Genomic DNA, 12,279 nt, shown 5'->3' on the forward strand with positions numbered 1-12,279 from the left:
GAGTTACGGTCAGGGTTAAGGTCAGGGTTAAGGTCAGGGTTAAGGTCAGGGTTAAGGTCAGGGTTAAGGTCAGGGTTAAGGTCAGGGTGAGGTTGGAGTTACGGTCAGGGTTAAGGTCAGGGTGAGGTTGGAGTTACGGTCAGGGTTAAGGTCAGGGTTAAGGTCAGGGTTAAGGTCAGGGTTAAGGTCAGGGTTAAGGTCAGGGTGAGGTTGGAGTTACGGTCAGGGTTAAGGTCAGGGTTAAGGTCAGGGTTAAGGTCAGGGTTAAGGTCAGGGTTAAGGTCAGGGTTAAGGTCAGGGTTAAGGTCAGGGTGAGGTTGGAGTTACGGTCAGGGTTAAGGTCAGGGTTAAGGTCAGGGTTAAGGTCAGGGTTAAGGTCAGGGTTAAGGTCAGGGTTAAGGTCAGGGTTAGGGTGAGTGGTTGGTGCAACACTTTTTTTTTTTTTTTACATCTCTCGTCATCTCTTTGTCATCTCTATGTCATCTCTCATCATCTCTATGTCATCTCTATGTCATCTCTCATCATCTCTATGTCATCTCTATGTCATCTCTCATCATCTCTATGTCATCTCTATGTCATCTCTCATCATCTCTTTGTCATCTCTATGTCATCTCTCATCATCTCTATGTCATCTCTATGTCATCTCTCGTCATCTTTTTGTCGTCTCTTTGTCATCTCTATGTCATCTCGTCAACTCTATGTCATCTCGTCATCATCTCTATGTCATCTCAATGTCATCTCTCGTCATCTCTTCTAAACTTCTGAATGTCAGTGGTGATATCATGAGAGCCTTGTAATACAGGTCTGACAATGTGTTCCTCCTAGCTCTCTAGGTGCCAAGACAACTAGATAATGACTGTGTCACTGACATTATGCATCTCTGGCCCATTCACAGATCCTGGTGACTGTGATTGAACCCGGTAAGTTCATCATTGTTGACTTGCAGCCCTGCAACTTGACCTTCACAGATGCTGTATGTACTGTATGTGTGATTGTGAATGTGTTTTGCCGAACTACACTTATCTGAGAACTGAAGAAGGCTAATGTGATCTTCAGTCTGATACAAGGTAGTTGAAGGATTATAAACACAGTAGATAGGCTTCGTCAATAGAGATACCTGTTCACAGACATTATACTGTACTGTGTCTTTATACCTGTACAGCTCATTTGTAAACCAACATGGGTAACCAGGAAGACAAATCTGGACTTGGATCAAGTCACGCACACACACACACACTAATTAACACACACAGTCTTGTTTAACTAACCTTGTGGGGACTCAAGTGCTGAGCAAATAGTGCTTTTTGAGGTCAGTTTGGTTTCGGTTCCTTATTTTAAAAAATGATCATGGTTTTCGGTTTCGATTTAAAAAAATGGACATTAAATGCACTATGCATTATGTGGGTTGAATTCTGTAACAACACAGAATAAAACAATACAAGTCCCATGATGATAGTGACTGCCCCTTACTGCTTATCACTTATTAACGGTCATTTATTCACAATACTTTACTTTAGTAAAATATTTGTTCTATTTGATGACTTTATTATTTAATTCCATGCCACCATCTCATATCTATGGAGCTGCTGCCTAAGTTGTGTGACAAAATCGCTATTTTAGTAGTTCTTCAAAGTAAATAAGGCATATTTTTATGACTGCTGAATACCAACTATCAATCACTTAGAGAAACCTCTCGAAGCAACTGCTTTCTATCCCTCTCGCACGTTCTCTCTTCTCTCTGTCTCTGTCAAGGAGGTCTCCATGTCTGCTCCACACAGACTGAGACCGGACAAGTAGGAGGTCTCCATGTATGCTCCACACAGACTGAGACCAGACAAGTAGGAGGTCTCCATGTCTGCTCCACACAGACTGAGACCAACACAGACTGAGACCGGACAAGTAAGTGGGTTCGCAATGGATTACGTCATTGTAGGTGATTACCACACAGGTGCCCCCGCACTCTGTACCGGTGCCCCCGCACTCTGTACCGGTGCCCCTGCACTCTGTACCGGTGCCCACTGTATAGAGCCCCACTATTGTTATTTACTGCTGCTCTTTAATTATTTGTTATTCTTATCTCTTACTTTTTTTAGGAATTTTCTTAAAACTGCATTGTTGGTTGTAAGTAAGCATTTCACTGTTGTATTCGGTGCATGTGACAAATGAGATGTGATGTGATTGATGTATTGTTTAGTGATGCTGGGTCATGGCTTTGCATCTAAAACAAATTGGGGAGTTTGCACCACCAAGATTGACATGTTAAAATCACCACTGCATTGGTCTTAGTTTGTTTACTATTCTTGTGGGAACTTCTGATCCCCACAAGTATAGTTAAACACGCCCACACACACACACACACACACACACACACACACACACACACACACACACACACACAGACAGAGGGTGTAAAGCCAACAGACAGAGGGTGTAAATCAGTAGCCAGAACACAAACAGACCTTTGTGCTGGAGTTGACTAGAGAGAATGTACACTGTGAAGCCACTCCCCTGGACTCCAGAACACAGCTAGATACATACAGCACACATTATGTGACATAACACCCTGTCAAAATACATGACATAGAGCACATTTAGATGCAACACAGCCTTTGGCATCAAGTCCTAATATATTAGCCATCATTTCAGTCCTGACTCCATTCTTCAAGTGGCCTAAACTAGTATTTTACAGGATGGCCTGTAATTAAAGGGTTACCATTATTACTGACGTTTCAGTTTCAGCCCATATCATCCAATTTATCTCAAACCTGTTTTGCAATAGATTTAATGCAACATAAATGGACTATTATGACATTTTCATCCAGTGACTTTGCAAAGGGATTGAGATGAACAGAATGTTATAGAACTAATCACTAACTAAAACTGACCAAAACTGTCATAATAACTTCCTTTCCTTTGAGAAGTATGTCAACAATGTGTCACCATGGCCTTTGAAGTAGAAAGAATTGGCGCACGGTTGAGTTTAGCAGCCTAAACTTGGCAGAGCTCTGACAGAGTAGTATTATTTTTTTAAACTTGAAATGGTTGCAAAAATTGTGCGATTCAGCTAATTATTGTAACAGCATGCATTCACAACGAATGACATAGATATTCCAGAATTCTAACTGTTGTAAAACAAAAGTATAATAATAAAGAGAGAGAGACTGAATAGCTCAAATTAAAAGATATACCTAGAGGAAGAACAACACCAACCTGTGAGTTTCAGGCAGCAGCAACGAAGACAACTTTGCGGATGTGGAGACGCGCATAGCACCAGGTTCGCAAAATAATCATTTCAATCATTTGTTTATGTAGTTTTGCTGTGGGTTTTACCGCCATCTTGTGGACACCATCGATTATCTCTGATAATTGTTTGCGGCTTTTGATGGGAGAAATCCATTTGGATTCGGGAGAGTGAAATTAGTTAATCTTCTTCATGTCTAAGTATATCTATCCCGCTGTAACAAATATTAATCAACATCTGAAAAAGAAATGAACAAGAAAACACTGGCCTTTTCATTGACCTGAAATAGGACTTTATTATTATTTGATGTTTTCATGTGGACTATATGGTAAGGCTGTTGGTGAGTTCATTGAGATTACCTGGTATAATAGATTGATAAAATGATTGATTTGTTTGGTTGGTTAAACGATTGGTGTATGTGTGTATGTGTGTGTGTTAAGGGGGGAGGGGGGGGGTGAGTGTGGGTGTGTGTCAGAGTGTGCTGAAGGTGATGCGTGGTGGGGTTTCAGGCTGGAGGATTAGGGTGTATTTGGTGCTGAGCTCCTCTGAAGACGACACACTGAGACGGAAACTCAACAGGATCTACAGAGAGGGAGAGAGAGGGATAGAAAATGAGGGGTAGGAAGGGGGGAGGCGAAGGAGAAAGTGGGACTCATTAGCATAGATTCAACTAATCTTCTCCAGACTTCACTTCTTCACTCTCATCATGTCTTTCCTTCTCACATCATTCTCTCCTTTTTGACATCCCTCTCTTCCTTTTCACTTTGCTTTCTCATCTCCCTCTCTGTCAACCTCCATCCCTCCTTCACTCACGTGCATCAGTAGCAGCTGCATTTCGTTCTCAGCGATCCTCCTGCCAACACACTGCCTGGCCCCGAATCCAAACGCCAGGGAGCGGAACCCTCCACCACCCCCAGGCCCCTCTCCAGACTCCTGAGTCCCCCAGCGACCAGGGTCAAAACGCTCTGGATCCTGAAACACGTCACGACTTCTCCCCAGAGGATACAGACATGCCTGGACACATGTCTGAGAGAGCAAGGGGGAGGGAGAAAGGGGAATGAGAGGAAGAGAAAGACAGGGGGAGGGAGAGAGAGAGAGCAAGAGAGCGAGAGGGAACGAGAGAGATAGATGGCTGAGAAATGAGAGAGAGAGAGTGTGTGTGTGTGTGTGTGTGTGTGTGTGTGTGTGTGTGTGTGTGTGTGTGTGTGTGTGTGTGTGTGTGTGTGTGTGTGTGTGTGTGTGTGTGTGTGTGTGCTTGTGTGTGTGCATGCGTGCGTGCGTGCGTGCATGCATGTGCCTGTGTGTGTGTGTTTGTGTGTCAGAGACTGATCTCACCCCAGCAGGTATGTGGTAGTTCTGGATGATGATGTCTCTGACTGGATATCTCTGGACAGTAATTCCCACTGGATATAACCTTTACCACACAGCACACACAGACATGTACAGATTACAAATAACTATCAAACTGAAAGATATACATCTCTAAAATGAATGCAGACACTCTCTGTACCTGAGGGTCTCCTTGACGAGTCCCTTCAGTAGTGGCGCCCCCTGCAGGGCCTTGTGGGCGTCACCGCCGGCTCTTGCCCACGCTGCCTTCACCTGAACTCTGACCTGTTCCTGCACTGCCGGGTTACGACCCAACTCATACAGGGCAAACTGCAGGGGCACTGCTGTCTGAGGATACACACATACTCATTTCACATAACAAGATATAAGTGGGGTAAGACACATTCTGTACACACATCAAACTGACTGAGCTTTAGACACACACACATACCACACATGCACTCACCGTGTCCACTCCCCCGGCCATGAGTTCAGTGATGTTGGCTCTAATGAGCTCCAGAGACAACTGTCCTTTATCCATCAACTGACCCAGGATCCCTGTGAACTCTCCCTCTGCACCCCCACTACCACCTCCCGCAGCCTGGGTGGAGCGCAGACGCTGGACTCCTCTCTGGATCCTTTTCTCGGCTGGGGGTAGGAAAGGGGAACAGAACAGTGAAACGGGGAAGGTGAGGGGGACAGCAGTGAGGAGAGAGAATGAGGAAGATGAGTCAGGTCAAGGTGGGAGAGGGGTTGAGAGAAGAGAAGGAGAGGGGTTGAGAGAAGAGAAGGAGAGGGGTTGAGAGAAGAGAAGGAGAAGGGTTGAGAGGAGAGAAGGAGAGGGGTTGAGAGAAGAGAAGGAGAGGGGTTGAGAGAAGAGAAGAAGAAGGGTTGAGAGGAGAGAAGGAGAGGGGTTGAGAGAAGAGAAGGAGAGGGTTTGAGAGGAGAGAAGGAGAAGGGTTGAGAGGAGAGAAGGAGAGGGGTTGAGAGAAGAGAAGGAGAAGGGTTGAGAGGAGAGAAGGATAAGGGTTGAGAGGAGAGAAGGAGAGGGGTTGAGAGAAGAGGAGAAGGGTTGAGAGGAGAGAAGGAGAGGGGTTGAGAGAAGAGAAGGAGAGGGTTTGAGAGGAGAGAAGGAGAGGGGTTGAGAGAAGAGAAGGAGAAGGGTTGAGAGGAGAGAAGAAGGTTGAGAGAAGAGGAGAGGGGTTGAGAGAAGAGAAGGAGAAGGGTTGAGAGGAGAGAAGAAGGTTGAGAGAAGAGGAGAGGGGTTGAGAGAAGAGAAGGAGAAGGGTTGAGAGGAGAGAAGAAGGTTGAGAGAAGAGAAGGAGAGGGGTTGATAGGAGAGAAGGAGAAGGGTTGAGAGGAGAGAAGGAGAGGGGTTGAGAGAAGAGAAGGAAAAGGGTTGAGAGAAGAGAAGGAGAAGGGTTGAGAGAAGAGAAGGAGAAGGGTTGAGAGAAGAGAAGGAGAGGGGTTGATAGGAGAGAAGGAGAAGGGTTGAGAGGAGAGAAGGAATGGTAGTGAATGAGGGGAGAAGTGTTGTCATTACTATCATTAGTTTATCATTCCTTTTGGGGATGATTTTCTTCTTTTTGTCTCACCGTGGCTGAAGATGATGTCCCATGCAGTGGCGTGTTGTGTCCAGAGGGGGGCGCCCAGGCGCCACAGCAGACGGGGGGGCAGGTAGAGGAGAGGAGGGGTGGTGGCCAACATTCTCTCAACTGCAAAAATAAACTTCTGAGACTCCTGGGAGGGAGAGGTGGAGAAGAGACCGATACGCTCTCCATACAGGACATGACAACTGGCTGGAGAAAGAGAACGAGAGAAAAAGTGATTAACAGAGGATTTTGAGATGAAGTAGAATGGAGAAAGGTAAAGAAAGAAAGCGAAGATAGATATTAACTTCAGAACCCCCCGTCCATACAGTTTATCTGATGTTCTCATCAGTGGTCGACTCTACTGTATCTTCCATTTCTAGCCTGGACGATATTTAGATACCTTGAATCACCTAAAAGACAGACAGACAGACAGACAGACAGACAGACAGACAGACAGACAGACAGACAGACAGAGAGATACAGTAGACAGACAGACAGACAGATAGACAGACAGACAGACAGATAGAGAGATACGGTAGACAGACAGACAGCTAGATAGACAGATACGGTAGACAGACAGACAGACAGACAGACAGACAGACAGACAGACAGACAGACAGACAGACAGACAGACAGACAGACAGACAGACAGACAGACAGACAGACAGACAGACAGACAGACAGAACATCCATCATGTGACATCCATCCACCAGACATATTAGTTCTACATTAGAGCCACGTCAGTCACAGGGATAGAGTTTCCATCTATCTATTCCTTCCCTGATATAGCTAAGCAGCTGGCCCTGTCTAACTGTCATGGAAGTATGGGATGCTGTCTAAGAGCATCATAATGTTTTTTTGGGTCAAACAGCAATAGCGCCGTAAACTCTCCCTAAGGCTGTGTGTGGAGTGAGCCAATCTAAAATAATTATCCCCCCACAAATACCTGCATTCACACACACACACACACACACACACACACACACACACACACACACACACACACACACTAATGTGTCACATTCAGACAGGCACATCAAAGCTGCTCTCAAAGATCCTGGTGAGAAAATTCAGAGGCCTTCCTGATAATCTCTAACAGGCTATATTCAAACATTTACTTCTACTATTCTCTCATTTCATAGGCTGTGCCCTAACGGAATACGGGCAAGAGAATGTTGATGAGAGATCATTGATGTCTAAAGTATTTTGAAGGAAAATCTATTTTGAAGTGAGTAAGAGAGAGTGAGAGAGAGAGTGAGAGAGAGAAAGACTGAGACAGAGGGAGAAGAGAGAGAGAGAGAGAGAGAGAGAGACTGAGACTGAGACAGAGGGAGAAGAGAGAGAGAGAGAGAGAGAGAGAAAGACTGAGACAGAGGGAGAAGAGAGAGAGAGAGAGAAAGAAAGACTGAGACAGAGGGAGAAGAGAGAGAGAGAGAGAGAGAGAGACTGAGACAGAGGGAGAAGAGAGAGAGAGAGAGAGAGAGAGAGAGACTGAGAAAGAGGGAGAAGAGAGAGAGAGAGAGAGAGAGAGAGAGAAAGACTGAGACAGAGGGAGAAGAGAGAGAGAGAGAGAAAGACTGAGACAGAGGGAGAAGAGAGAGAGAGAGAGAGAGAGACTGAGACAGAGGGAGAAGAGAGAGAGAGAGAGAGAGAGACTGAGACAGAGGGAGAAGAGAGAGAGAGAGAGAGAGAGACTGAGACAGAGGGAGAAGAGAGAGAGAGAGAGACTGAGACAGAGGGAGAAGAGAGAGAGAGAGAGAGTGAGAGAGAGAGCGAAAGACTGAGACAGAGGGAGAAGAGCGAGAGAGAGAGAGAGAGAGAGAGAGAGAGAGAGAGGGAGGGAGAAAAGAGGGAAGAGAGAGCGAGAGAGAGAGAAAGAGAGACAATTTTGACCCCAATAACTACCGTGGGATATGTGTCAACAGCAGCCATGGGAAAATCCTCTGCATTATCATTAACAGCAGACTCGTACATTTCCTCACTGAAAACAATGTACTGAGAAAATTTCAAATTGGCTTTCTACCAAATTACTGTACGACAGTCCACATATTCACCCTGCACACCCTAATTGACAACCAAACAAAACAAAACAAAGGCAAAGTCTTCTCATGCTTTGTTGATATCAAGAAAAGGGTAGAGGGTCTTCTATATAAATTGATGGAAAGTGGTGTTTGGGGAAAACATGCAACATGCAACATTATCAAATGTACACAAACGACAAGGGTGCGGGTAAAATTGGCAAAAACACATCCATTTCTTTCCACAGAGCTGTGGAGTGAGACAGGGATGCAGCTTAAGCCCCACCCTCTTCATCATATATATACAGTGCCTTGCGAAAGTATTCGGCCCCCTTGAACTTTGCGACCTTTTGCCACATTTCAGGCTTCAAACATAAAGATATAAAATCAACAACAAGTGGGACACAATCATGAAGTGGAACGACATTTATTGGAAATTTCAAACCTTTTTAACAAATCAAAAACTGAAAAATTGGGCGTGCAAAATTATTCAGCCCCTTTACTTTCAGTGCAGCAAACTCTCTCCAGAAGTTCAGTGAGGATCTCTGAATGATCCAATGTTGACCTAAATGACTAATGATGATAAATACAATCCGCCTGTGTGTAATCAAGTCTCCGTATAAATGCACCTGCACTGTGATAGTCTCAGAGGTCCGTTAAAAGCGCAGAGAGCATCATGAAGAACAAGGAACACACCAGGCATGTCCGAGATACTGTTGTGAAGAAGTTTAAAGCCGGATTTGGATACAAAAAGCTTTCCCAAGCTTTAAACATCCCAAGGAGCACTGTGCAAGCGATAATATTGAAATGGAAGGAGTATCAGACCACTGCAAATCTACCAAGACCTGGCCGTCCCTCTAAACTTTCAGCTCATACAAGGAGAAGACTGATCAGAGATGCAGCCAAGAGGCCCATGATCACTCTGGATGAACTGCAGAGATCTACAGCTGAGGTGGGAGACTCTGTCCATAGGACAACAATCAGTCGTATATTGCACAAATCTGGCCTTTATGGAAGAGTGGCAAGAAGAAAGCCATTTCTTAAAGATATCCATAAAAAGTGTCGTTTAAGGTTTGCCACAAGCCACCTGGGAGACACACCAAACATGTGGAAGAAGGTGCTCTGGTCAGATGAAACCAAAATTGAACTTTTTGGCAACAATGCAAAACGTTATGTTTGGCGTAAAAGCAACACAGCTCATCACCCTGAACACAACATCCCCACTGTCAAACATGGTGGTGGCAGCATCATGGTTTGGGCCTGCTTTTCTTCAGCAGGGACAGGGAAGATGGTTAAAATTGATGGGAAGATGGATGGAGCCAAATACAGGACCATTCTGGAAGAAAACCTGATGGAGTCTGCAAAAGACCTGAGACTGGGACGGAGATTTGTCTTCCAACAAGACAATGATCCAAAACATAAAGCAAAATCTACAATGGAATGGTTCAAAAATAAACATATCCAGGTGTTAGAATGGCCAAGTCAAAGTCCAGACCTGAATCCAATCGAGAATCTGTGGAAAGAACTGAAAACTGCTGTTCACAAATGCTCTCCATCCAACCTCACTGAGCTTGAGCTGTTTTGCAAGGAGGAATGGGAAAAAATGTCAGTCTCTCGATGTGCAAAACTGATAGAGCCATACCCCAAGCGACTTACAGCTGTAATCGCAGCAAAAGGTGGCGCTACAAAGTATTAACTTAAGGGGGCTGAATAATTTTGCACGCCCAATTTTTCAGTTTTTGATTTGTTAAAAAAGTTTGAAATATCCAATAAATGTCGTTCCACTTCATGATTGTGTCCCACTTGTTGTTGATTCTTCACAAAAAAAATACAGTTTTATATCTTTATGTTTGAAGCCTGAAATGTGGCAAAAGGTCGCAAAGTTCAAGGGGGCCGAATACTTTTGCAAGGCACTGTATATATATATATATATATATATATATATATATATATGAATTGGCGAGGGTACTAAAACAGTCTGCAGCACCCAGCCTCACCCTACTAGAATCTGAAGTCAAATGTCTGCTGTTTGCTGATGATCTGGTGCTTCTGTCCCCAACCTGTCATGTACTGTCATGTTGTGTCTTGTCTCTGTCCTTTCCCTTCACCCTGTCTCCCTCTGCTGGTCGTTGTTAGGTTACCTTTTCTCCCCCGCTTTCTCCCAGCTGTTCCTTGTCTCCTCTAACTACCCATTCACCCCGTTTCCCACCTGTTCCCTTTTTCCCTCTGATTAGGTCCCTATATCTCTCTCTGTTTCTGTTCCTGTCCTTGTCGGATTCTTGTTTGTTGTGTTTCATGCCTGAGCCAGACTATCGTCATGTTTGCTGTAACCTTGTCCTGTCCTGTCGGAATCTGCCGGTCTATCTGAGCCTACCTATGTTTGGTTATTAAAGAAGCTCTGTTTAAGTTAGTTCGCTTTTGGGTCCTCATTCACTCACCATAACAGAAGAATCCGACCAAGAATGGACCCAGCGACTTCGGATCCTCTCCACTCAGCCGTCGGGATCCAGGGAGCGATGCTAGGCAGACACGAGCAGGAAGTGTCTGCTGCTCGACATGCCGTTGAGACCCTGGCCACCCAAGTCTCCAACCTCACAGAACAGGTTCACCATCTCCGCCTCGATCCACCGGCCACTTCCAGGGCTTTCGAATCTCCGGAGCCCAGAATCAATAACCCGCCGTGTTACTCTGGGGAGCCCACTGAATGCCGCTCGTTCCTCACCCAGTGTGATATTGTGTTTTCTCTCCAGCCCAACACTTACTCCAGGAGCACTGCTCGTGTCGCCTACGTCATATCTCTCCTTATTGGACGGGCTCGTGAGTGGGGCACGGCAATCTGGGAGGCAAGGGCTGAGTGTACTAACCAGTATCAAGACTTTAAGGAGGAGATGATACGGGTTTTTGATCGATCTGTTTTTGGGGAGGAGGCTTCCAGGGCCCTGTCTTCCCTATGTCAAGGCAATCGATCCATAACAGACTACTCTATTGAGTTTCGCACTCTTGCTGTCTCCAGTGGCTGGAACGAGCCGGCCTTGCTCGCTCGTCTTCTGGAGGGTTTCCGCGCAGAGGTAAAGGATGAGATTCTCTCCCGGGAGGTTCCTTCCAGCGTGGATTCCTTGATTGAACTCGCTATTCGCATTGAGCGACGGGTTGATCTTCGTCACCGAGCTCGTGGAAAGGAGCTCGCGCTCTCCGTCGCCTCCCTCTCCGCATCACTACCATCTTCCTCTGCCGGCTCGGGTGCTGAGCCCATGCAGCTGGGAGGTATCCGCATCTCGACTAAGGAGAGGGAACGGAGAATCACCAACCGCCTCTGTCTCTATTGCGGTTCCGCTGGTCATTTTGTCACTTCATGTCCAGTAAAAGGCCAGAGCTCGTCAGTAAGCGGAGGGCTACTGGTGAGCGCTACTACTCCTGTCTCTCCTTCAAGATCCTGCACTACCTTGTCGGTCCATCTACGCTGGACCGGTTCGTCAGCTTCCTGCAGTGCCTTAATAGACTCTGGGGCGGAGGGCTGTTTTATGGACGAGACCTGGGCTCGGGAACATGACATTCCTCTCAGACAGTTAAAGGAGCCCACGGCCTTGTTCGCCCTGGATGGTAGTCCTCTCCCCAGGATTCAGCGTGAGACGCTACCTTTAACCCTCACTGTTTCTGGTAATCATAGTGAAACCATTTCTTTTTAAATTTTTCGTTCACCTTTTACACCTGTTGTTTTGGGCCATCCCTGGCTAGTTTGTCATAATCCTTCCATTAATTGGTCTAGTAATTCTATCCTCTCCTGGAACGTCTCTTGTCATGTGAAATGTTTAATGTCTGCTATCCCTCCTGTTTCCTCTGTCTCTTCTTCACAGGAGGAGCCTGGTGATTTGACAGGGGTGCCGGAGGAATATCACGATCTGCGCACGGTGTTCAGTCGGTCCAGGGCCACCTCTCTTCCTCCACACCGGTCGTATGATTGTAGTATTGATCTCCTTCCGGGAACCACCCCCCCCCGGGGTAGACTATACTCTCTGTCGGCTCCCGAACGTAAGGCTCTCGAAGATTATTTGTCTGTAGCTCTTGACGCCGGTACCATAGTCCCCTCCTCCTCTCCCG

The 12,279-nt window shown here is 46.0% G+C and overlaps 2 protein-coding genes across 5 annotated transcripts in view; both read right to left on the reverse strand.

Moving 5' to 3' along the window:
• pk (pyruvate kinase PKM) overlaps positions 1–3,319 on the reverse strand; it is a 28,353-nt gene extending 25,034 nt beyond the window's left edge. Inside the window, exons 1-2 of one of the 4 annotated variants that reach the window (XM_090216615.1) lie at positions 3,211–3,289; positions 2,460–2,563 (exon numbers count right to left, since the gene is read on the reverse strand). The gene's annotated coding sequence lies outside the window, so the exon portion shown is untranslated. Of the gene's footprint in view, positions 1–2,459; positions 2,564–3,188 lie in introns of all 4 variants that reach the window. The other 3 variants (XM_090216624.1, XM_036940196.2, XM_036940205.2) reach the window with 3 other exon arrangements.
• Positions 3,320–3,510: 191 nt separating this feature from the next.
• The window catches only part of LOC110534298 (cytochrome P450 11B, mitochondrial), a 32,624-nt gene continuing 23,855 nt past the window's right edge, over positions 3,511–12,279 (reverse strand). Inside the window, exons 4-9 of the mRNA XM_036940213.2 lie at positions 6,166–6,369; positions 5,037–5,218; positions 4,752–4,918; positions 4,577–4,655; positions 4,055–4,267; positions 3,511–3,823 (exon numbers count right to left, since the gene is read on the reverse strand). Of these exons, the coding sequence (XP_036796108.2) occupies positions 3,713–3,823; positions 4,055–4,267; positions 4,577–4,655; positions 4,752–4,918; positions 5,037–5,218; positions 6,166–6,369 (956 nt within the window). The 3' untranslated portion in view covers positions 3,511–3,712. The remainder of the gene's footprint in view (positions 3,824–4,054; positions 4,268–4,576; positions 4,656–4,751; positions 4,919–5,036; positions 5,219–6,165; positions 6,370–12,279) is intronic.

The sequence above is a fragment of the Oncorhynchus mykiss genome, chromosome 2, assembly GCF_057628025.1.
Source record: "Oncorhynchus mykiss isolate SJ-2025 chromosome 2, ASM5762802v1, whole genome shotgun sequence".
In the NCBI taxonomy this organism is placed as follows: Eukaryota; Metazoa; Chordata; class Actinopteri; order Salmoniformes; family Salmonidae; genus Oncorhynchus; species Oncorhynchus mykiss.